At 37.4% G+C, this 23,734-nt stretch overlaps 1 protein-coding gene across 2 annotated transcripts in view; it reads left to right on the top strand.

Moving 5' to 3' along the window:
* Window positions 1-3,822: 3,822 nt before the first annotated feature.
* DYNC2LI1 (dynein cytoplasmic 2 light intermediate chain 1) overlaps window positions 3,823-23,734 on the top strand; it is a 28,621-nt gene continuing 8,709 nt past the window's right edge. For both annotated transcript variants that reach the window (XM_072937789.1, XM_072937788.1), the window contains exons 1-8: window positions 3,823-3,970; window positions 5,876-5,993; window positions 12,423-12,457; window positions 13,506-13,575; window positions 15,663-15,751; window positions 19,811-19,997; window positions 20,955-21,023; window positions 21,633-21,710. In XM_072937789.1, the coding sequence (XP_072793890.1) occupies window positions 3,963-3,970; window positions 5,876-5,993; window positions 12,423-12,457; window positions 13,506-13,575; window positions 15,663-15,751; window positions 19,811-19,997; window positions 20,955-21,023; window positions 21,633-21,710 (654 nt within the window). In that variant the 5' untranslated portion in view covers window positions 3,823-3,962. The remainder of the gene's footprint in view (window positions 3,971-5,875; window positions 5,994-12,422; window positions 12,458-13,505; window positions 13,576-15,662; window positions 15,752-19,810; window positions 19,998-20,954; window positions 21,024-21,632; window positions 21,711-23,734) is intronic.

The raw sequence follows: 23,734 nt of genomic DNA, 5'->3' as shown, positions 1-23,734 counted from the left end.
AAGAAAATGTGGAATATACATACAATGATGTATTACACAGCCTTAAAAAAGAAAAATCCTATTAATGCATGATTTTTAAAAATGAGAATTTCATCTATAATTGTTTAAAGATGTAAAAAAAAAAGGGAAGAAGGAAATCCTATCACATGCTACAACCTGGATGAAACTCAAGGACCTTATGCTAAGCAAAATGTCAATCAAGAAAGGACAAATATTGTGTGATTCCACTCATATGAAATATCTACAGTAGCCAAAATCATAGAAGCAAAAACTAGGGAAGTAGTTATCAAGGATTGCAGGAGGGGGAAGTGGGCATTAATGTTTAATGGGTATACAGTATCCACGCTGCAAGATGAAAAAGTTCCAGATATCTCTTGCATAACAATGTGACAACAGTTAATATTACTGAACTGTACACTTAAAATAGCTAAGAAGGTAGATGTTACGAGTTTTTTACCATAATAATAAAGAAATCAGATGACTCTTCAACAGTGGCAGTGGCTGGAAAAGGCTAATTCCCTGTCTCACTATGTGGACCTAAGGAATCCCTAGCAGAGTCCCTGAGAACTGAATGTTGGGTAGTTCCAGAGATGGCTGAGAAGTGATTAACTTCCTCAATTTCTAGAAAATACTATGAGCTTATCAAACTCCAGTAAGTGTTGCCTTTTATGAAAGTAAAGTGTATAGAAAATGAGTAACCTTGGAAAAGCTTAAGGAGAGTTATTAGCTTTGGGATTATGCACAGATTATAAGATTTTTTCCCCCTGGGATAAAGTGAGTATCATTAACACTGATGTCATACCCCCACTGTTCTACTGGAGCTTTTTAATGTAAGATTACCAGTGACCCACTAACTGCCAAATCCAGTGGACTCCAGATGATCCAGCTGTCTACTGGATGGTATCTCAAACTCACCATGCCCTCAAAACCTGGTTCTTTGACTCTGTGCCCCCAACAATTGGTCAACAGTATCATCAACTCATCAGTCACCCAAGAGGGAAATACTGACTTTTCTTCCCTTCCTCAAGCCTTCACTTTCTGCTCTCTAGTAACTATATTAGCCAGCACTGATTTTGTTGTAAATTCGAAAATTCAACTTGAACTAACTTAGACTAAAAGGAGAAAGCTTATTACAAGGATACTAGTATGTATCACACAATCAGAGAGCTAAGCAACCAAATCCAAAGAAAAGAGGAAGACACGAGCCTCAAGGACAATCAGAACCACGAGATTTGAGCCAGTACTTTCTCTTGACATAGCTCTGCGTCTGCTTCCTGTTCCCTCACCATAACATAGCTTCTGTATTTAGCAGGAAATATGGCAGTTTTCTCTGGAGAGGGAAAGACTTCATTTTCCTAATTCTAGCTTGAAAAATTCCAGAGACGGACTCTGATTAGTCTAACTCCTGTTAGGTGTTTACTCTGAACCACCTGAAACATTCATATTAGAAGAATGCATAAGTAAATTACTAAAAATCTATATAGTGGAAGCTTATGCAGCCATCAAAATTATGTTTATTATGGGTTTTTAAAAAATTGATATGGGAAAACACATGTTAAAACCAGAATGTTAATGAACTTTATAGTAAAATCTCAACAATGTGAGAAAGATTAGAAAAAATTAAAATGAAATACATCAAAATGTTTAATAGTTGTTACTTCTGGCATTTGCTTATTATACCCTTTTTATTTTTTCTATATACCTTTTTTAAAATTTACTACAATAAGCTTATATAACTTTGAAAACAAGGGGAAAGTGTAAGAACTCTGTCACTTTCTGGGCAATTGTTAATAGCCTCCATATGGGCTTCCAGATGCCAAAGCACCCTTCACACAGCTGCAAAAAATTACCTCACTGATGCAGGCTCAGTCACGGCACACTTATTTGAAATCTTATTTGGTTTCTCATAACAACACAGTAAAATCCAGACTGCAAGATCTTTCACTGTAGCTCAGTCTACCTGCCCAGTTTGGTCTCCCACCTTGGCGCCATCCTTAACTAGTCACAGGTCCCCATATATGCTCTGAACACATTTTTATCCTTCTGCACTGTTGCTCATCTTATCCAGCAAGCAGTGTAAAATTGTCTCCTCTTTATCACCACCATTGAACTCTGTGAGTCTTCTTGGGCTGATCCAGCACGGGAGCTCAGATCTTTGTATATTCTTACCTTAAGAACAGTTTTCATCTACCCAGTGAAGTCACTTTCTCTAAGTATGAAGCCTCAGGAGGCATAAGGGTAGAAAAGGGAATTCACCTGCTCAATCAGATCAACTGAATCAACTGAATTACTCCTAGATCGGTGCTGGTGATCAGGACCCAGCCAGATAATTTTCACCTTCCTTGTTATCAGGCTCCCTGCTTCAACCACCTTTCCCAGTTATCCGCACAATTATAACTTTAAAGTGCCAGTCCTGTGCCTGGTACAGAGCAAACACTTGGCAAAATGTTAGCTGCCATTACTGTTAACCATACCAACAGGTCTTCTGAACTAACATGCAAAGGGAGTCTAAAGTTCCAGAACCCAAATCATTATGATTCATCACAACTTCTCCCACATCAGTTTGTGAGTTTATAGGCTGGCTAGCCCCAGGATGTATATGCTGAGTTAATGGTAGAAGTAGCAATATCCCTTGCTATCAGCCTTCCTTCATTGAATGCTACTCCATTACTTCCCTTCCTATATGCAACTGTAGTCTTCTCTGTCTCCAGAATGCACCTAGATGTTGGAAGAATTTTGTCCCCAAAGATTTTATCTGAAATGAATGCCTTGTTTTTCCCTACCAACCATCTACTTCATTTCCTTGTGTTTCTTTGTTCAAAGTAGCTGATTAGCAGTTTACCACATGATAACAAGTATTAAGCACTTATAATGTGTCAGACACACGTAAGTTATGTTTTACATATACTTATCTTATTTAAAACTCGTAATTTCCCCTTGCTTTACAGGATCAGAAACTAAGGCTCAGAGAAATTGAATAATTTATCCATTGTGGCAATGTGGTAACTTAACCAGTGTGGCTGAGTCAGGACTTAAACCTAAGTCTACCTTTCTCCAAAGCCCAAATTCTTGAACATTACACCATGGAGACCGAGACAAATGGCAGAAGGGTGGAGGGGGAGTTTCTCCTTCAAATATTCAGGACATCTTGGGCTAAAGAACCTGGGTCTACCAGCATTCAAGACAGATCAAACACTGTCACTGCCATGAATGTTTCACCAACTGTTTTAGGCATAGTCACTTGTTCTTATGTAAATTGTACCTCTCTGCAATAGCGTGTATCACTGGCTTCCTTTTGGTAGCTATACTTAGTCTTTCTCAAGGTTAGGGGTCTTCATTCCTTATTCTGAGTAGCACATAGTCTTGCATATAGCAATAACTCCATGTTTGATACTGATTTGGAGATAAAGTAAATGGAGTATTCTGGACATGTATTTGCTTTCTTAGCTTATTAATAAATGATGTGCTATTGCATAAAACCCAGTATAACTAAACAAGCAGAAAGTTGGAAAGTACTGAAATGGTAAATATTTTTTGCCTCTAATAAATCATAGAATACAGCTCAGGAGATTTTTTTCACCCTCCATTCCCAAATTGTTGCTATCAGGGAATAAAAAGTAATTAGAGAGGGCAGAGACCCTTGGCATGCAGTCAGTACTTTCAGTGGAATATTTTTTGAATAAAAGAACACTTCCAGCCCAGAGCTTTTAGGTCCCGGTTTTATTACCACCGTATCTCTCTGAAGTCTTGAGGGAAGAAGCGGGGGATGTGTCTTGGAAAAAAGAACGCTGAGAACTACATTTCCCATGATGCCCGTCATTCGCACGCAAGCCGTACTTGTGACGTCGCTACCATGGCAACCCAGGAGCCTGCGCTACCGGACCGATCGCCGAGTTCGCGGTCCGGTTGATTCTAGAGTGGGCCTTACGCGGCGACCACGATCCTGGGGCAGCCAAGCCACTATGCCCAGGTATCCATCTCTACAACCCTGCTTGCGCCTGGCTTACGCTCCCCTCTAGAGCCTCCCCTCTTCCCCAACCCACTTGGAAGGGATGGGCGTTGAGGAGGAGAGGCGGCTGGAGGTAGTTGCGGGGGTGGGGTGGTAAGAATCCATGCGTGACGGTGGAAGTAAATTGTGGGTCTGCCCTGCTTGCAGCTCTTGTCTGGATGGTCAAAGGGCCGTAGGCACTATCCTTGAGAATGTGGATTTTGAAATAGGTGGAAAAGTTACCCAGGTGAAAAAGTTAAGAGATGTTGAAACATCATTCAACTCCAATCATTCACTTAAATAAGAGTTTCTCACGGGCTACGGAATGTTCTAGAAGCTGGGTTTCAGGCGGTGAGCCAGACCACAAAGCCGCTTCCTCTGGGACCACCCCTCCGGGTGCAGGGGTTCACAACAACCATAAATGAGGGGAAACTTGTGAAAGCACTCCGAAAAATGTAAGATGACATTTAAAGGCGCGTTGGGGTAGGATTTTAATCACCTATTACCATTTAGCTTTTCCCTTATATGATGTCAGTTTTTAATTACTAGTTCTCAAGACCATACCTAAAACTTTTATGAACCACTTATAAGGACTTAGGTGGGGGTGGGGAGGAGGGGAGTCCGAGAGTCCATCATGGAGCAGGTTGAGTCTTTTTTTCTCACACTGGATCCACGATGTGATCTCCATTAAGTTTATGAACCTTAAAAATTGTCAGCTTCCATTCAGCATGTAATTGGTTACAGTTATAAATATTTCCACCAGTGGCACGACTGGTTACAGTAAGTCCTTCCCTCTTTTCTTCTGGGAACTTGGAAAGCAGATAATCACATTATGAAGAAATGGTGTGTAACTGAGGAGCAAGCAGGCCCGGGCTGAGGGCCTCACCTGTGAAATAATTGTGTGTATTTTAATGCAAACATTTAGAGTCACTTATTTTGATTTTTTGTAACTCCCTTTTTTATTCCTGGTTCTTTAATGATAATAATGATAAACACTCAATAATTTTAGGTAATTTTCGGTAATTATATATAGGCCAAACACTAACCTAAGTGAATTATCACGTTTTAACACTCATGACAATGCTGTATAGTTGGTATTCTTTTTTAAGCAGCATTTTAGAGATGGAGAAACAGAGATGAGCTTGGGGACTAGCACAGAAGTTTGCATATATTAAGTGTTCAATAAATACTTGTTAAATTACTAAAGGAATGAAGAATCCAGAGAGATAAGGTAGCTTGCCCAATTTGGCATACTTTATGTAGAAAGTAGCAGATTCGAGCTTATATCAAATCTTGCTCATTTTTTTTTTTAGTTCAATACTCCGTATTTCATTTAGGCTTTACTTTTTAAAAAAAGATATAGTCTTATTTGTATAAAATATTATATGTATGTGGACTAATGAAAGGATGATTTTCCAAAGTGATTTTCGGTGATTTTTTTCCCTTTCTTTATATTTTAAAAAAGAAATCTTGAGCCAGAAAATATAATTAAAAACAAAGAAACGAATTCCAGGGAGCAAAGATTATGTGACACATTGGTTTTGCACGTTCACCATTTTCCTAGATGTTGGTGGTTTTCAAGTTGTACATTTCCAAAAGTCATGGTACATTCATGTGTGTGTGTGAGAGGCTAACACATACAGCTTTCAGCCTTGCCCGGAAGCCCTCAAATCCGGGTGAAAAAGGCTTGGTTTATCATTTTCCTGTTTCTCTGATGCACAAAGAAAATGACTAATCCTCAGAAGTTTTATCAGCTTATGGTCCCCTCAAGATAATGTCGATTTATTTCACAAATTTGACTGAAATAAAATTCCTCTGAGCTTGAAATAAATTTTAGAAAGGATTCTTTTTGTTTCTCTAAACTTTGGTTTTCTGCCTCTCTTACAGTGAAACGCTCTGGGAAATCGCAAAAGCTGAAGTGGAAAAACGGGGCAGTAATGGAAGTGAAGGTGATGGAGTTGAAATTGGAGAAAAGTCTGTTTTCTTCATTGGCAGTAAAAATGGGGTAATGCATTTTTTCCAACCTTTTCTTCCCCCAAGTTTTGTGATGATTTAACAACCAGTGGTAAAATTTATTTTAATACTTTGGTGAGAATTTAGATACTCCAGCTCTTTAACCAGATGACCAATCTCTGGCTGGCTGGTTGGATCTGGCTGGGTGGGTGGGGACCAACATCCAGCCTGACTCTTGTCAAGTGGTGTGCCCTGACCTGGATCACAGCATCCCGGAGGAAGAGGTGCTTTTTTCTGATTAGACAGCCCAGAGAAGTCTTCTTTTCCCAATTTGCACAAAGGAGCCATAAATACTCTTCTCATGGTCATGTTTATAGATAACTTGTACGACTGAAACAAGCGTATAGATAATAAAAATATGAACTATATAGAGTATAACGCATTAAACATTCACTTTTCTTAAACTAGTGTCACTAGACACTGAAGGGAACTTAGTGATAGTCTTGTCTTCTACAGTAGGGGTCTTTAGCCTGGGGTCCTTGGAGGTATTTATTGGGGGTCCATGAACTCCTTAGAAATGCATGCAGAATTGTGTACAATTGCACACCAGTGTCTTTTTTCTTTTTAATGGGAAATTAGATTCTCCAGAGTTCTAACATCTCCCCAAGAGGTTAAGAACCACTGCAAGCAGTGTTTATGTGGTCTAGGTTTGAATACTTCCAGCAGTAGGGGTGTTCCCTTTCACAAGGCAGCCTGTTTCAATTTTTGTTATTAGAAAATCCGAGTTACAAATCCTTATTACTAGAAAACCACTGTCTGTTTCATTGTAACTTCCACCCTTGGTCCGAATTCTGACCTGTGAAAGTATAGGAATAAGTCTAATTCTTCTACTTGTTAAACCTTCAAATATTTAAAAATTGCCCTTCAAATAGTGGCAACCACCTTGTCTCCGAGTCTTTTTCAGCTTTAGCATTTCTTTCAGCCATGCCTCTGTCATGAACTCTCTGTCAGTCATGGATTGTCTTATCTGCCATGATTCTAATGTGTATTTCTGGATGGAACAGAATTTTTGAGGTTTTGCTTAACTACTGTAGAAAGTGTAGATAACCTTCTGTGTCATGGATGCTATATGTCATGGATTGTCTGTCTGTCATGATCTGGTAACTCAACTGGAATTATTCTAATGTGAAATTCTCAGAAGAGAACAGAATTTTTCAGGTTTCGCTTGCCTACTGTGAACTAGGGCAGGTCTGTCAGCTTCTTTTTCCAGACGTTTGTGCTCCTGTCGTTGTATTGAAAAATGTTGGGGAGAGTATAGCTCAGTGGTTGAGTGTGTGCTTAGCATGCATAAGGTCCTGGGTTCAATCCCCAGTGCCGCCATTAAAAAATAATGATAATAAACAAACAAACAAACCTAATCCCCCCAAAATAAATAAAAATAAAAATAATTTTTTTAAAATGTTAGTAATCCCATAACCCTGCTCACTAGGGCTGAGCTTGGTCTCTGCAAGTCTTTTCATTTATGCTGTTGTCCTTCATTGTATTCAGTTGGATCCTTTGTTACAGTCTTTTTTTATTATTTTAAATTTACTTTTATTAAAGTAATTCATGTATGTAGTTTAAAAATTTAAAGATTATCAAAACGTGCATAAGTAAAATAACAAACCTCTCCACATTGTTCAGAATCTCTCCTCAGAGCCACCGTTTTCATATCTTTTTACTGTTTCTTCTGTAAGTTACTTCTGTATTTCTGAATAGTGTGCTTCTGGGCTATTCCCAGACTTTCAGTGTTAGACACTGCTGAATTTCTGATAATAGTAGAAGAGTATTTTACTATCCTATTTCTCTCAAACTCCTACCTTCAGCTACATTGTTGTTATCATTCTAAGCTAAATCAATATTCAGTGTTAATTTATTTTAAGTATCTAAATTGTTTTGCTGTTGTGCCAAGTGCAGAACTATGATTATTTCCTTTCTCAAATAACTTTTTCCTGAAGTTTAAAACTTTTTAAATTTGCTTAGTTTTCATATGTACCTTAGTTTTTATATGCATTGCCCCAAACTTTTAAAACAACAAACATCATCTCACCCAGTTTCTGAGGGTCTGGAATCTCAGAGCACCTTAGTTGGGTGGTTCTGGCTTAAGAATTTTCAAAAAGTTATAATCAGGATGTCATCAGAGACTAAAGTTCTCTCTCGGCTCAGCTGACCTTGAGACTCGGTTTCCAAGTTCATTGATATGGTCACTTGCAAGAGGCATCAGTTACTTGCTGGCTGTTGGCCAGAGGCTTTAGTTCTTCACCATGTGGACCTCTCCACAGGGCTGCTTACAACATGGAAGCTTGCTTCATCCAGAATGAGAGATCACAAGTGAGAGGGTATCTAAGACAGAGGCCACAGTCTTTTATAACCTAATTTTGGAAGTGACATGCCATCACTTCTGCCATATGCTAATGGTCACAAAGACTGACTGTGGTCCAGTGTGTGAGGGGCTACATGTGGCTGTGAATACCAGGAGCTAGGGATCATTTGGGAACATCCTTGAAGCTGGCTCCCAGGGTATCTGTTGCTAATGCCTTCCACAATCCCCTGTAGACAGTCAATATAATTTTTCATGTGGTCAATTGAATCAAATCATCTGAAAGTTCCCCTCTCCAGCCAGAGTCCTCCCATCTTTGAACCTTCTGTGCTAGTCTGTACTGGTTATTCTTGGGGACAGCTACCTGCACAGCTACCATCCCTCTCCAACATCCTGGGGACTCCCTTTGCCTCTTTCTTGTGTTGGAGCTTCAGTTTCCTGGATCCTGTGTCTTCCTTCTTCTTAGTTTGCTTACTTATCTTTGTGGAGCACATTCTTTTGTAGTTTCTTGGGAAAGTATACATGAGAAGTAAAATTTATAAGCCCTGCATGTCTAAAATACCTTTATTTTACCCTAACTCCTGATGGAAAGTCTGTCTAAGTATAGAATTCTGGGTTGGAACGAGTCACTTAATCTCTCTCTAATGCTAGTTTCTGTGTGGGTCTGAATCATTTCCTTTGGTAAAGACGGAAAACTCAATTCAGACTGCCTTAGGCACGATCTTGAGTAGTTGATAACTGCCTACACTATTTCTACTTTACCTATATTCCTCTTATGATGTCTATCATGAAATATCCTATGTGTAATTCATTTCATATGGTCAGGCAACAGTCTCTGGTATATTGTCATGGGATTATATATGTTCTGCTCATTCATTTTCATTCAGATGCATTTTTTAGTGAAGTATAGTCGATTTACAATGTTGTGTTTAAATATCTTAAGTCAGATTCTAAGTAAGTTAGTATCTTAAAAATATTCATATTTTGGATTCAGTTACTTCACTTTTAGGAACTTCATTTAAAGAATAATTGAATTGTACCAATGATGTTTGTCAAAGGGTTGTTTATTGTAGTGAAAAACATGGGGGAAAAGGACAGCATATCCATTGGAACACTTTATAGCACTAGCTGTAAGTTTCTGTTTTGTTTAGCCAAGGATACAAAAGGTTTTGAAAGTGGCCATACAGAGCTGGAGAAGATGCATCATATCTGCATGCAGCTTTGCTTAGCCCACAAAGTTCCTGCGAGAGACACAGAACTTCTGGTGACACTGTCTAAAAAATGTCGAGGCTTACAGATCCAAGATGCCACAATTCATGTAGTATCATAGCCCGTTCCTGTTTGGGGTTCATATTACAAACCTCCTTCAACTTACAGTGGGATTGCATTCCAGTAACACCATCATAAAGTTGAAAAATCATAAGTGAAACTATCCTAAGTCAGGACCATTTGTTTTATTATATTATAAATAATACCATTTTATTTCTGCTCTTCATGCTTCTACCTAAGGGCATGTTAACAGATGTGAAGCTTTTAGGAACTAACTTCTGCATCAGTAAGGCAACATCTTTAACAGGCCGCATCAGTGCCCAGGTAGCCCAAGCACCCCTGTCTCTGGCTGCGTCTCAGAAGGATGGATGGATTTTTGAAACCACACACTAAAGCTGAAGAGTTATTACTATGGGGCTTCCTGAAGAAGTGGTTAGAGAATGCGTGGTTTGTGTGTGTGATTTTGGAAGTGGCACAATTTCCAGTAGTGAAATGGTTCGATAGAACCTTAAAAGTGACGTGTGGCAGAAGTAGAGTGAAGGAAAAGGTCTCTTGAGGAGGCAAAGGCACTGAGAGGTTGGGGTCTTAGGTGGGTTGCCCATGCCTATGTGGGTGTAAAGTTTTTTTTTTTTCATTTTTCAGTTTTATTAGGTAGAATTGTTACAATGTGACTGCACATATACAATGTATTGCATATAAATACATATACACAATATACCGCACATTTAAAAAAATTACATATATGTACTGTTCATTATTTCTAAGAACATTTAGAGCTTTAGCTTTTTAAACTTACATAGTTTTCAAAGGAATGAAGCCAACCACAAAATAAGAATTAATTCAAAAAGATACACACTCTGTGGGTGTGAAGTTAACAAGACCAGTGACAGTGGCTGAGAGGGACGGGGAGACTGTGAGCCGAAAGAGACAACAATCATGAGTGTAGACTGATTTAAGCCTCTAAGGTTTATGCAAGAGGAGGGAAGCAGAGTAATTGTTCAAAGGTGGCACTGGGAGCAGGGAGGGCCCTGAAGTACATGAGGGTGATGAGAATAAAGACTGCAGAGGAAATGGTCCAGAAACAGCCATGTTTTAGTTCAGGCTGATAGGTATAGAGAACATTCTGAAGAAGAAGTTGAGGGAAGGGCAGTTTGTCTGTACCATGGAGCTGGAGCTGTAGATTGGAAGGGTTTTAGAAGGGAGGGGATTAATATGCCAGATGAAGGGGTGTGTAGAGGATTATGGGATTAGAGTTGCAGTGAATTTTTAAAATTTGGATCATTATTTTAATGATAATCTAAAAATTGATTTCAGTGTCCAGAGTTGAGTTTATTTGGAATTCCCCCAAGTAGTTCTATACGTTTATATGAAATTATAATAAAAATAATTTAAATCAACACTATTGGACCATGAGAATTTGAGAAAATTGTCTAGAAATATCTAAGATTCCTTCCAATTCTAAAATATGGTTAGTCTGTATACTTTCTTGTACATAGAATACATTAATTTTTAGGTATTGTAGTCCTCATTTATTTAACACTACTACACATGTTTGGTGTAGGATAGAAAATCCTGATTATCTTAAAGAAATTAATTACCTAGAAGTTTATCACCTGGAAACATTCACTATTAACATGTGATGTCTCTCTAGATTTATTTGTGTTTATTTTTCAATATATATCTATGTATGTGCATCTCAGAGAAGTAGGAAAAGATTTACTTTTAATTGGAAAACTGCGTCATGCCAATCTATTATGCATGTCTTACCTTGTCAGTATGTGTATTCCTACATCATTATTCCTAATAGCTGCATGCTGTTTCCTTATATGGCTTATCATAATTAATTTAGCCAGTTCTCTATTTGGAACATTTCTGTTGTTTCTAGTTTTTCACTTTGCTATAACACCTACCTTTAAATGTCTTTCAATAATATACATTTTTAGTACTAGTCCAATTGTTTATGTATCTCATTAGAAAAAAGTCATTCAATTTGATCATAGCCCAGATATAATCTGGAGTAATTTATTTATGATTTTTTTTGGTAAATGTTATAGGTTTCTTGGTTTAAAAAAACACACATATAGTAAAATAATCTGTGTTTTTGGTAGTTCAGAGTTTTCCAAACTGCTTTTCTTTCCTAAATATTTCCTTCAGTACAGCTTTCCCTGCTGCTTCTCTTTTATCTATTTTCTTCTAAGAGATTATCCATTTGAAAAAATGAGTTTTACTATTAAAAAAACAAACAATGATTTAAACCACTGAGCTCGTCCCTGGTTAAGAGGTGAAGTTAAGTTTCATGATTAGTGGTAGAAATGGGACCAGAATCTGTATTTCATGACTCCTAAAAAGACAGTTAGGATAAGTACATCTTCTAGAAATAAAAGAAACCAAAAAAAAGTACTCTACTCTCGTATCTGTATTGCTCACTTTGAACGTGTTTGCAACATGTCCTTTATTTGTATGTTATCTTTTTTATTTCCACTTCAACAATTTGGAGTTAAAACATTTTAGAAGACACTACTCATCAGCTTAACCAGTAATTAGCATTGATGAGTAGAGAGAAAATTTAAGACAGCTGCCAAGTTGACCACTAAAATGAGGTATGATTTGCTAGTATTTGTCATCTGCGGGACTTTATAATTATAATAATAGCAGTGTAGTTACACTCTGATGGAAAGTTGACAGTTAACTTTTTCCACTTATCAAACTTAGGAACAATTCTGAAAGTTTCTAGTTTCCAGGTAATTTATCATTCAAGTGATTAAAAGCTATTTTGGGCCACAATTATGAACAATAATAAAATTTTACATGTGGATGACATTAACACAGTGTTCTTTCTTTCTGAATTTCCAGGGAAAGACTACTATTATTCTAAGGTGTCTTGACAGGTAAGTGTTAGTTAACCTCTAGAGACTACATTTTTGTGTATTCTTGTTGTGTGGGACAAGTTAGAACCTAAAAGACATATGGAAAGAGAATAATTTTGAGGCTGAAACAACATACTTTAATTCTTAGTGACTCTTAGTATGGCTTTTAAGATCTCCTTTAAAGAAAAAATAGCAGTCAAGCAAAATGTACAGGATTAATATTGGATTTCCTTATTTGGGGGAAGAAATTAACATAATTACTCAGCCTATGATAGTAATTACTTTTTTTGGCTATGCTACTTTGATATTTAATTTTTTTATTCTACTTATTTGAACATTGATTATAATCTTTAAATTGCTCATGTTCATGATTATTTAAACATTAATTATAATCTTTAAATTGCTCATGGGTACATTTTGAAGCACATTATTGATCCTCAAACTGTGCCTGTTACCATTTGTTTTATATATTTTCTAGCTTTCTGTACCATAGAAGCATGCCAGCAGATTAATCCTAAATGGATTATGATTGGTAGGTGTTGCAGGAAGTTGAAAGGAAAGTCTTATTTGTTTGCAGCTCTCATTAGCTAAATGATGTCCATATCTGAGCTGTGATTTCGAATAGAGACCTGTATTAAAGTCTTTCATTGATGTTTCCATTAAAATGGATAGTCTTTAGGTTCCCAGCTCCCCACATCCGGGCTGAGCATAAACCTGATCCCAGAGCTTCTCACCTGGCCCGAATGCAGAGAGCTTGTGCCCTGACACGGCCGTCAGTACTGCCAGCCCCGCTGCCTTCTCTGCCCCACAACACTGCCTCTGGGTGCCCCCAGAACATGCAGGTGCCATTATTCACCTCCACAGCTGCTGCTAAAATCTGTTAAGGTGGTTCTTTGAAAGTTTATTTAATTTTTGTGTAAATTTTTAATCATTTTTACTTCAGTTGTTATACAAGTTATAACTTTATTAATAAAGTTTTTAAGAGGAAGCAAAAATAAACCAGGCAAGCTGATAGCATAGGAAAACAGTACCACCCATGATGGTAATGCTGCCTGTCTTTATTGTGCAGGGATGAGCCACCGAAACCAACCTTAGCTTTGGAATATACGTATGGAAGGAGAGCAAAAGGACATAACATAGTGAGTGTCTCTTTTAAGTGGTATTGCTACACCATAGATGGAGGAGTGGTCATCTTGATGCTCTTACCATTTTCTTACCTACAGTCAATAAACATAGCCAGCTGTACGCTTCATAGCTATGTACTTTCTAAACTCAAATGCAACTCAGCATACATGAAGCCAACTGAACTGTGAAAATATTTTGGCTTTTTCATTTATTATGTCTTAAAATGCTGGAATAAGATTCCTTTGTTACTTTATTGTACAGTTTTTCAGCACCTTTATATTGTGTTAATGTGACTGTTTCTTCTTTCAAGTGAGAGTAATATTGTGAGTTACCTTCTGTCTCCCCAAAAAATCTGCTAAAAATATGGATGTGACCTGTAGAATATTTATGAAAATATACTGCTCAAAATCCAAATTATTAGTAATTTTACATATAAATCTTGAAAGTGGTAATGCTATTTGAGACCACAGGCCCTAATTGCTTATAATCCTATTCTCACTTGTTTTAGTGTATCTGCAGAGGAAAGTTAGAAATTATTCAAGATAGAGGAGTAGTCTGGAGTGTATATTGGAATAAAAAATCCTAAATAAATTCTATATTCTAGTTCTCACATGAAAAGATGCCATTTCTTAAATAAAGTTAGGTGTACGGAAGAACAATCTAGAATAGAAGGTCCTACACCTCCCATAACATAGGCAAATTTTTATAGATTGATCCAGTCCAAATGTTTGATCATTAAGCAATGTATAAAGAATTAAAACTACCTGTTGCTGCTTCCTGGATTGGTTATTAATGCAAGTTGGTTATTAAAACTGTGAAATTGAAAAGAAAAGAAAAAACATAATATATTGAGATGTTGGGAGAGCTTTATTTTTGTGACCCACATGAATTTCTACATGAGTGATAAGCCTAGAAGTGGAATTACCCTTTTCGTTGGAAATTTTGAGACAACTTTCATATGCTTAACTTTTGAGAAGAGCTCTAAAAACTTCCCTTCATCAAATTGTTAATCAAGGGAGATTTTCCAATGCAAATGTATTTCCCCAACAAATAGTGATTCAAATATCAACAGCAAAACAATTTTAGTGAGATGATCACTTGTCAAAAATACAAAATACATATATTCATCTAAAACTGCTTTAATAACCATCTTTCTCTTCCAAATTCATGGTATCAGATAAATAAAAACTCATGCGATTTGTTTTCATCTTTTTTTCCTCTAAACTTTGTGTTATCAAGTTGGACTTCTCCATGTTCATTCTAAAAGATTCATGTCTTTCTCAGATTTAATATAACCTAAGAGTTCTAAATGGAAGCGCTTTATCAATTCTTCACACAATTTTGTGTCCTGAAGGCTCCTCAGCATCAGGCCAGAAGCAGAGATGCCATCAGCTAGTAGTCTGGGAAGGTTGTCATGGAATAGATGGTCCTATTTCCAAGCTGCCTGATGGCGCAGCCCTTTCAGTCCCCTAATGTTTGAGTCATATAGAAAGAGGAGCAGTTGTTGCGTCTCCCCTTGTTTCCCAACCTGCCACTTGTACTGCCTGTGCTAGGGCTGCCACGTTCCCCTGGGAGTCAGGCACAGATGGTCTGCTTAACTTTTGCTCAGGTATCCCGACGTGCAGCCAGGACTGCCATCTGTATGTCTGATTTGTCTTGTGAGCTTCTGCCTCCCTAAATGAGGATGTTTTCCCATTCAATTGTTTAATTTCTATCTAGAAAATAACTTTTCAAAAGGTAATACCAAATGTGTTCAGCTGGTTAATTTTATTTCAAATTTGAGTGTCTGTTTCTGTGATATTTACAGAATTGGGGCACTGTTTACTGTCTTCTATTTAGGTATTACTAGAATTAAGGCATTTATGTACACATATATATATTCTTAACGTTTCATCATTGTTCTTTGGAATCGATGTTCTGATGCATGTTGAGGGATGGGATAGAGAAAGGAGAAAGTTTTGACTGCCAAGAAAGGGTTGATTGAGGACTGTAATATTCCATATCCATAATTATTATTGGCTTGTGCTAATAAAGTATAAGAAATATTTAAAATTTTAAAAAAGTAAAAATTTTAATATTAAAAAAACCCTGTTTTTTTCAGCCAAAAGATATTGCTCACTTCTGGGAACTAGGTGGAGGAACTTCTTTATTGGACTTAATTAGCATACCCATCACAAGGGACACCTTACGGTAAGTGGGCCAGCTCCAGAACAGCTATTAGTAAGTAAGTATCCAGTCGAGTCCAGTGGACTAGCCTTTTGTGAGTCAGAATTTGTAGGGACAGTTTATGTTGCTGAAGGCTTACGTTCATTTCCTTTCTATGTGCTTAAACTGTAATGCTCTCAGAGATTTTAAAAGAACCAAGGTTCCTGGCCTGTGCTAAAATGAGACTGTTGGCATTCGAACTAGTAACATTTTGCAAGCCTGCAGACAAAAAAACCCCAAAAAACCAAAACATGTCAAGTAACATTTGGGCAAGGAATTCACTTGGGAAAAATAAATTTGAAAACTTAATTCTTTCTAATACCCGTCCAAGTGTGAGCTAATTCAGCCCTGAGTTTTTCCTTAAGCTGGATATTATAACTTTGAATTTAATGCTAATTAATACCATTGAAGATTCATCCAAGGGAATTCTATGAGTTAGAGGAGGAAGAAAGTCTATTTGCTGACCTTAAAGAAATAGAACCGGGTGGAAAACCTCAACTCTTTAGTGGTGTTTTCTTGACAGTATATCCCACGTTTTGGCCAAATCGGATGTGGAAAATTGTGACATTTCTCATAATGTTCCTGGGAACCCATCTTTGCCAAGGAAAACAAAATTTTAAAATCTGAAATATCTTATCCTTGTCAGAATTTAACACAAACCATTGCTGCTGCCTGGACCAAATATGAAGGGCTTGACAATTATTTGCTACATTGCAGCCATTAAGATCTTTAGAGTGAAACTATTTCTTGTTGGGCTTGACAATTATTTGCTACATTGCAGCCATTAAGATCTTTAGAGTGAAACTATTTCTTGTTAACAGGACAATCGTTTTTCCATAACTAGCTGGTAACATTGGTAACTTTATTTGTCCAGTGATTTTTTTCTTTTAAAGAAATAAAATTTACTCTCTTTTACTTACTGCAAAAGTAATGTATGCTCATGTAGAAAACTTGGAAAAATACTGAAAGGTACATAGAAAGTTAAAGCACTCTCAATCACATGAAAAATAACCACTGTTAACATATTGAGGTATTTTTTTCAGTGTTTTCAATGTCTGTAAGTAAAGTACTGTGTGCAGATATGGGATGTTTTATATTTACATTTAGATCCTGCTTTTTCACTTACAACCACCATTTTCCCCTGACATTACGTGGAATTTTACAGCCATATAGTTTTTCCTTTGTCCTTTAACAGAGACCAGTAATCGAAGCTGCCTGGGAATTGGGGCAGCTCTTGGTGGTGTGGTTAAGAAGAGATGGCAGGGGCGGGGAGGAGCTGAAGGAACCAGGGCTGCTGGTTAGCCTGGCCTGAGGGTGGCAGGGGTGGAAAGGCTGGGAGCAGCTCTCACCTCGCTGTGCCCTGGCTCCAGCTCTGGCCTTGACTTGTCACATCACCTGTCACATTACCTCACTTCCCTTCTCCAGACCTGCTGGGCTGGTAGAAATTCTGGTTTCTCAGGAAGCCAAACCTTTCCACAGCGGCTTTAATGTGTCCCTTTCTGTGTTCTTGGTCTTCTTTCCCTGGAACCCCAGGGTAGCTGGAGCCCTCTTTAGGAGAAAAAGGGGGTCAGGGTTACAATGAACAGACAGTAGGGGTGCTGGAGGCCTGGGTCCAGAGTGGCTTACTGAGTGGTTGAAGAATTCAGGGAAGACATTTCGCTTCTAATGTCGTTGCAGATCTCAAGAGTGTTTTGTGACTGGAATTAACTTGACACATAATTTCCTTGTGTTGGACAAAACCCAGCAACTTGAGAAAATATTACCCAATGCTATTAGATACTGTTTATCTTTAAGATGACCGTTCATAAAATGATTATAGCTGCATTGAACATTTCTATAGACTTCAGATAATTCGTAATACAGCATTTCCTGTGGTCTGCTTCCCTGTTTTAAAAGGTTGTGTTAAAAAAATTTTTTTTTTAGCTGTCATCTGCTATGAAGGTAAAAGTAACACAACTATTTCCAGTGTACTGGAAACATAAATTTTAATCTTGGAAAAAAGTTGAAGAATCCATTTCTCCTTTGCTTAAGGCAAAGTTACTTTCATTTGGAAAAAATGATAAATCTTATGTTATATATATTTTACCTCAGTTGAAAAAAATTAAACCATAATCCCCTTTTATAAATATTAACCATACTGAAACCCTGAGAATAAAGCAGTTTCCTTACTATTAAAAATGTATATATATTATTATTATTACAATTAAGCAAAACTGTTTATGAGCTTATTAAAATGACATAGATATGATTGGCTAGACAATTTAACGGCACAATAATTTTACAGAAAATCTTGATACTTAATGTCTATGAAGACTACTTTCTGTATTGAGACCTGTAGTATAGAATTTAGCTACTGTTTTGCTTTAATTGCACAAAATAGCCGACTTGCTCAAACTAAATAACCTGATTGTATTATAAAATAACTAACATATATTATAATTCCTTGCTATCTCTACTAGCAGAATGTTTGCCCTGCTGATCCAGGACATGTTGGCCTATGATATGGTTCTACACACTTATTATGACCATTTTCTGAAATACTCCTGGATTTATATTTGTTCATTTTTTTATTGTTGTAAAATATTAATATAAAATACACCACTTTAATCATTTTTAAGTGTGCAGTTTAGTGGCATTAAGTATGCTCACATTGTTGTGCAGCCATCACCACCATCCGTCTCTAGAACACTTCATCTTCCCCAGCTGAAACCTTGTCCGCCTTAAACAGTAGCTCCCTATTTTCCCTCCTGCAACCCTGGGAAACCCCACACTAGTTTCTGTCTCCAATTTGACTAGGTATCTTATGTAAGTGACATCAAACTTGTCCTTTTTTGAGTCTATCTTACTTCATTAGCATAACGTCTCTGAGATTCATCCATGTTGTAGCACGTATCAGAATTTTCTTCCTTTATAAGGCTGAATCATATTTAATTGTATGTGTATACCACATTTTGTTTATCCAGTAATCCACTGATGGACATTTGGGTCATTCCCACCCTTTGGCTGTTGTGAATAATGCTGCTGTGAGCATTGCTGTGCAAGTATCTGTGTGAGTGCCTGATTTCAGTACACCCAGAAGTGGACTTGCTGGATGTTTTGAGGACTCACTATGCTGTTTTCCACAGTGTCAGCTGTATTACTTTACATTCCCACCAGCAGGGTCCAGGGGTTTGAATTTCTCTATATCCTTACCAACACTTGTTATTTTCTGGAATTTTGTTTGTTTTTATTTTTGTTTTTTATCATAGCTGTCCTAATGGGTGTGAAGTGGTATGTCATTGTGGTTTTGATTTGCATTTCTCTAATGATTAGTGATACTGGCCATCTTTTCATACGTTTATTGGCCATGTGTGTATCTTTAAATAGAGAAATGTCTATTTGAGTCCTTTGCCTGTTTTTAAATTGGGTTGTTTGTTGTTGCTGAGTTTAGGTTTACGTTTGATACACACACGCATGTGGTAATGGTGGTGGGGTACGGTGGTCAGGGGTGTGCTTTCAGAAGCAACAGGTATGGCAGGTTTGGATCTAAATACCAGCTCTCCAATTTACTAGTCATATAAATCTGTGCCTCAGAGTTCTAATCCACAACGTGGCCATCATAACATCTTCTAGGAGGTGGTGTTGTTTAAGAGTAAATAAGCTGGACAGTCCCCTAGCAAGGTCCATGGGTGAGTCTGTTTCCTTCTCCTTCACCTGATTGTTGCATTGTTGCTGCTGCGATGATGATTATTTTTGCTTTATTTGGGACACACAGCAAAATTGGATCTAAACATGGCATTGTTGGGCCCAATTGTTTATAGATTATTTGAACTGGATTATTATTAGTTCAAACAAAAGTTTCACTGCCGCTATTGTTTGTAACACTTAAATATCACTAGACGAAAGCACTGGAATAAATAAGGCTATAATTTTGAATTTTTTTCTTAGAAGATTGCTGAGTTTTTTTCCTTAAACTATAGTGTTATTCCTTGAAAATAAATTTCAGTATAATAGGGTGGTGATTATTTTGAGTCTTTTTTTGGAAGGTGTTTTTTGTTTCTTTAGGACATTTTCTATTGTTCTTGTTTTGGATCTTTCAAAACCTAATGACCTTTGGCCCACCATGGAAAATCTGTTGCAAGCCACAAAACTTCATGTAGATAAAATGATAATGAAACTGGGGAAGACAAATTCTAAAGCAGCTTCGGAAATGAGACAGAAGATGTGGAGTAATATGCAGAAGGACCATCCGGTGAGTTGCTGCTGGGGTTATTCCTGGAATTCTTAGCCCCCTACGCAGTTAAAGATAACATCATAAACAACTTCTTTGGATTTTTACGCATGAGCTGAAATTCACTTGATGTAGATGAACCTGTTCACTGGAAAATTATAGCAATTTAATAAAACCTCAGTAAGAGCAAAACAAGGAAAAGATTTCTTATGTCTTCTTGTTAGACTATCTGCTGTGATTGTTATGGCATATTACACCAGTCAAAAGGAATAGAGTTTTAAAGTAGGAGTTTGATACTGATTTTATAATCTCTGTAAAATGAAGATAAAAACCAGATTGTACAAATGTCACCTGGCAAAGACTAGATGAAGCTACAATTTTAAGCAAGGAGTGGAGTTTTAACAGCCTTCACCGTCAGTCTATACTTACATTCATTTAGTGTCTGTCACATAATATCTTTTTCTCAGCTGACACTTAATTAAATTATAAAATTGCAATATGGTAACGTAAGTCCTTTATATACAGTCATAAATGTCATCTTCTAGAAAACTAAGAGCAGTGTTTTATATTGCCTAGAGTTTACATGAATGTGTTTTACAAAGGTAACATCAGAACAAAACTGACAGTTTATGGTTCCCATATATGCAGTACAAATGTTACTGTAACAACGGTTAATACAAAATAATAAAAACAAATTTTAAACAGAAAGATGACGTGTTACATAAGAAAATAAAAGGGCAGAACATGAAAAATACTTATCACAGTAATTTGGGGAATTGTCATTTCTAGTTTTATACTTGAGAAGTATAGCTTAGTTAAGTGAAAATTAAATACCGGAACAGCTTCTGTGTCAAGCAAACAATGTCAACATCTATGAAAACATTTGAAATGATGTATTTGTGGAAGTAAGTAGAAATTGCTAAATATGTAATAAAAACAATTAATTTTAATAAATCAATGAAATATGTTTGTTAACAGGATCGTGAACTGATTGACCCATTTCCAATTCCTCTGGTCATAATTGGAAGTAAATATGACATTTTCCAGGTAAGCTCTTCTACTTCTCGTTGAGTGTGTTGTACACGCACGCCTCGGCTTTATAGGAGAGGAACAGAAGTAATGATGAAATGAGAGGAGTGATTCTGGGAGGGAGAGACCAAGGAATCACACATCTTAAAGAGGATTTTGGAAAAGAGGATAGAGTTAGGAAAGACAAAATAGGTCAAGAACAGTACACAGTGGGGGAATAAGGCAGTAGAATGGGGATACGGTAGAAGATTTGGAAACTGAATCGTTAACCCTGCCACGGAGGGAAAGACTTACACCCCAGCTTTTAAACTGAAGGAAGTAGAAAACTGGTTTCTTATCTTTGCTTGTCAGAGAATCCTTAGGGTATTCCACACTATCAAATGTGTGCTTATATCTAAATTCTGTTGAGCTAAGTGTTTAAACAAGGGCAAGTCTGATAGTCACAGCTCTGTCGCTCCGCCCCCTGCAGAGACCGACACCAAAGTAGTGGAATCCTGCCCCTCACGGTATGTGCCCAAAAACAAACAAATAAGAAAATCTATTTCTTTAATAATTTTCACCTTCCTACTGCAGATATTCATTCTCTCAACTTGTTTTTTTTTTCTTTTTAATATCATGTTTCTTTAGGATTTTGACTCTGAGAAGAGAAAGGTCATATGCAAGACACTTCGATTTGTTGCACATTATTATGGAGCATCATTAATGGTTTGTACTTTTCCTGTCCTTTGGGCTTGAACGGACAGTAACAAATTTGGGCAGGTTAGCAACTTGATGTACAGTCGTGAGTACCAGTGCTTTTACTAATGCCTGTCATCCCCTCCTTTCCTTTCCGTTGCCCCCAACCCCCTTGTTACAGAGTGACTGTAGTATGTGTAGAGAACACAGTCTGCTAGATGGCCTTCTCAGTTTCCCCTTAAGAATCAGAATCTGTATTCTCGTGAAAGAAAAAGAAGAAAAAATCTTTTAAAAGTACATTCCTTTTTAAACTTAAAAAACATGCTGTTTGTTGCAGAGGTTAGAAATATGAACTCGGGAGTCCTGCTGCCTGGGTTCAAAACTCAGGGCAACCATTTACTAGATGTGTGATCTCAGACAAGTCCTCAATTTCATTAAGCCTCAGCCTCCTCCAGGTAAAATGGACAAAGACAGTGCCTTCCTCGTAGGGTGGTTGTGAGGACTGATAGAGGGTGTACAAGAGGAAGCTTAGCACAGGGCCTGACACACAGTATTGTTCAGCAAATGTTGGTTATTATAATTACTGCTAGCCTTATCTTCCACAGCGGGTAATTTTGCTGGATATCTTTTAATGCAATAAAATATAAAAACATTTTCGTTAAAAGAAAAATACTTTCTTCCCATTTGAATGGTCTCTTTTCCCGTCTAAATCAAAGTGCTCAGAGGAAACTGGAGACAACATGGCCTAGGCCCCAGCCTTCACAGCTGGTATGTTAGAACTAAAAGTAATAAATACGATCTATATTTAAAATTTGTTATACTTTTCAGAATACTCCAAATACATTTTATGATGTATTTTCTTAAAAATCATCCCCTCTTACGTTTGTACTGTATCTGCTTATGTATTAAGTTGACAGAGTACTTTGGAAATATTCTTTATTATTTTGAAAAGGTAAGGGGAATTTAAAGTAAATGACTCATCCAGGGGACAGGAGCAAAGACTGTGGACCTTGTAGTTTCTGATTTTGGCCACTAGATAAGGCCCCACATTTACTTCTTGTTAATTAACTGAGGGAATGCCCTATCTTTCTTTAGAAACAGATCGCATTTGATGATCAGTCAGGGCCTAATCTGGTCTTACGGGTACAAATTTGAAAGAAGTCAGGTCAACCCAGGCCACAGCAGGCCTGCCGTTAACCATGGCTTAGAAGACCCTAGAAGACTGGGGACCAGGGCAGGGATTTGAGAATCCTTCATCTCAGCATCAGTAAGCCGGATGGATGAGAGGTTGATGCTATACCTAAGAGCACTTCTGAGCTACCAAGAGAACCATAAAGCTTTTCTAGCTCCCCAAACCATGAAGAGAGCAGCCGAAGTTCTCACAGCCCCATCTTTCAGTTTCACCTCCGCTCTTACCCTCCAGCCTGTCCCAAGGAGAGAGCTGGGTGCTGCTGTACGAGATTCAGTGATACTCAGCAGTTTTTTCCAACACTGTAGTGGATCCTTAATCATTTCGTCAAGAATACTGATTCAGTAGTATGAGCAACCTAATCAAGTTAATAAACCAAAAATAGAAAAACATTGATAAGTAGGACCAGATTTGGTGGAGAGCCACCAGGATGGTATAGGATTTAAAATTATGATACATGAGGAAGAGTATAAAATTATAGTCTGGCATCTAGAATGCAATGAACATTTTTAAAATATTTGAAGGACTGTTCAATGGAAAAGGGAAGAAATGCATTCCTTGCTCTCTGAGTCGAGAACAAGGAATCAATAGAGTTTAGCTCAAATTTAAGAAATAAATTTCTAATACTACCATTATATGAAAGTGGAGTGAGTTGCTTTTGGAGATAACGAGTTCCCAGGCCCTGAGTTTATGAGCAGAAGCTCTGCAGTTATTGGTGGAGGATGTTTTCAAGACGACTGATGCAGCAGCTGGGTAAGGTCAAATTAGAGACTTCTCATGTCCTCCCAGGCCTACAGTCCTATGAAATATATTTGTGGTTAGGTTTTTTCCCTCACCTTATAGGAAATAATACATAATACAATAA

The sequence above is a fragment of the Vicugna pacos genome, chromosome 15 (assembly GCF_048564905.1).
Source record: "Vicugna pacos chromosome 15, VicPac4, whole genome shotgun sequence".
NCBI classification, from domain to species: Eukaryota; Metazoa; Chordata; class Mammalia; order Artiodactyla; family Camelidae; genus Vicugna; species Vicugna pacos.
This window is presented reverse-complemented; position numbering and strand designations above follow the sequence as displayed.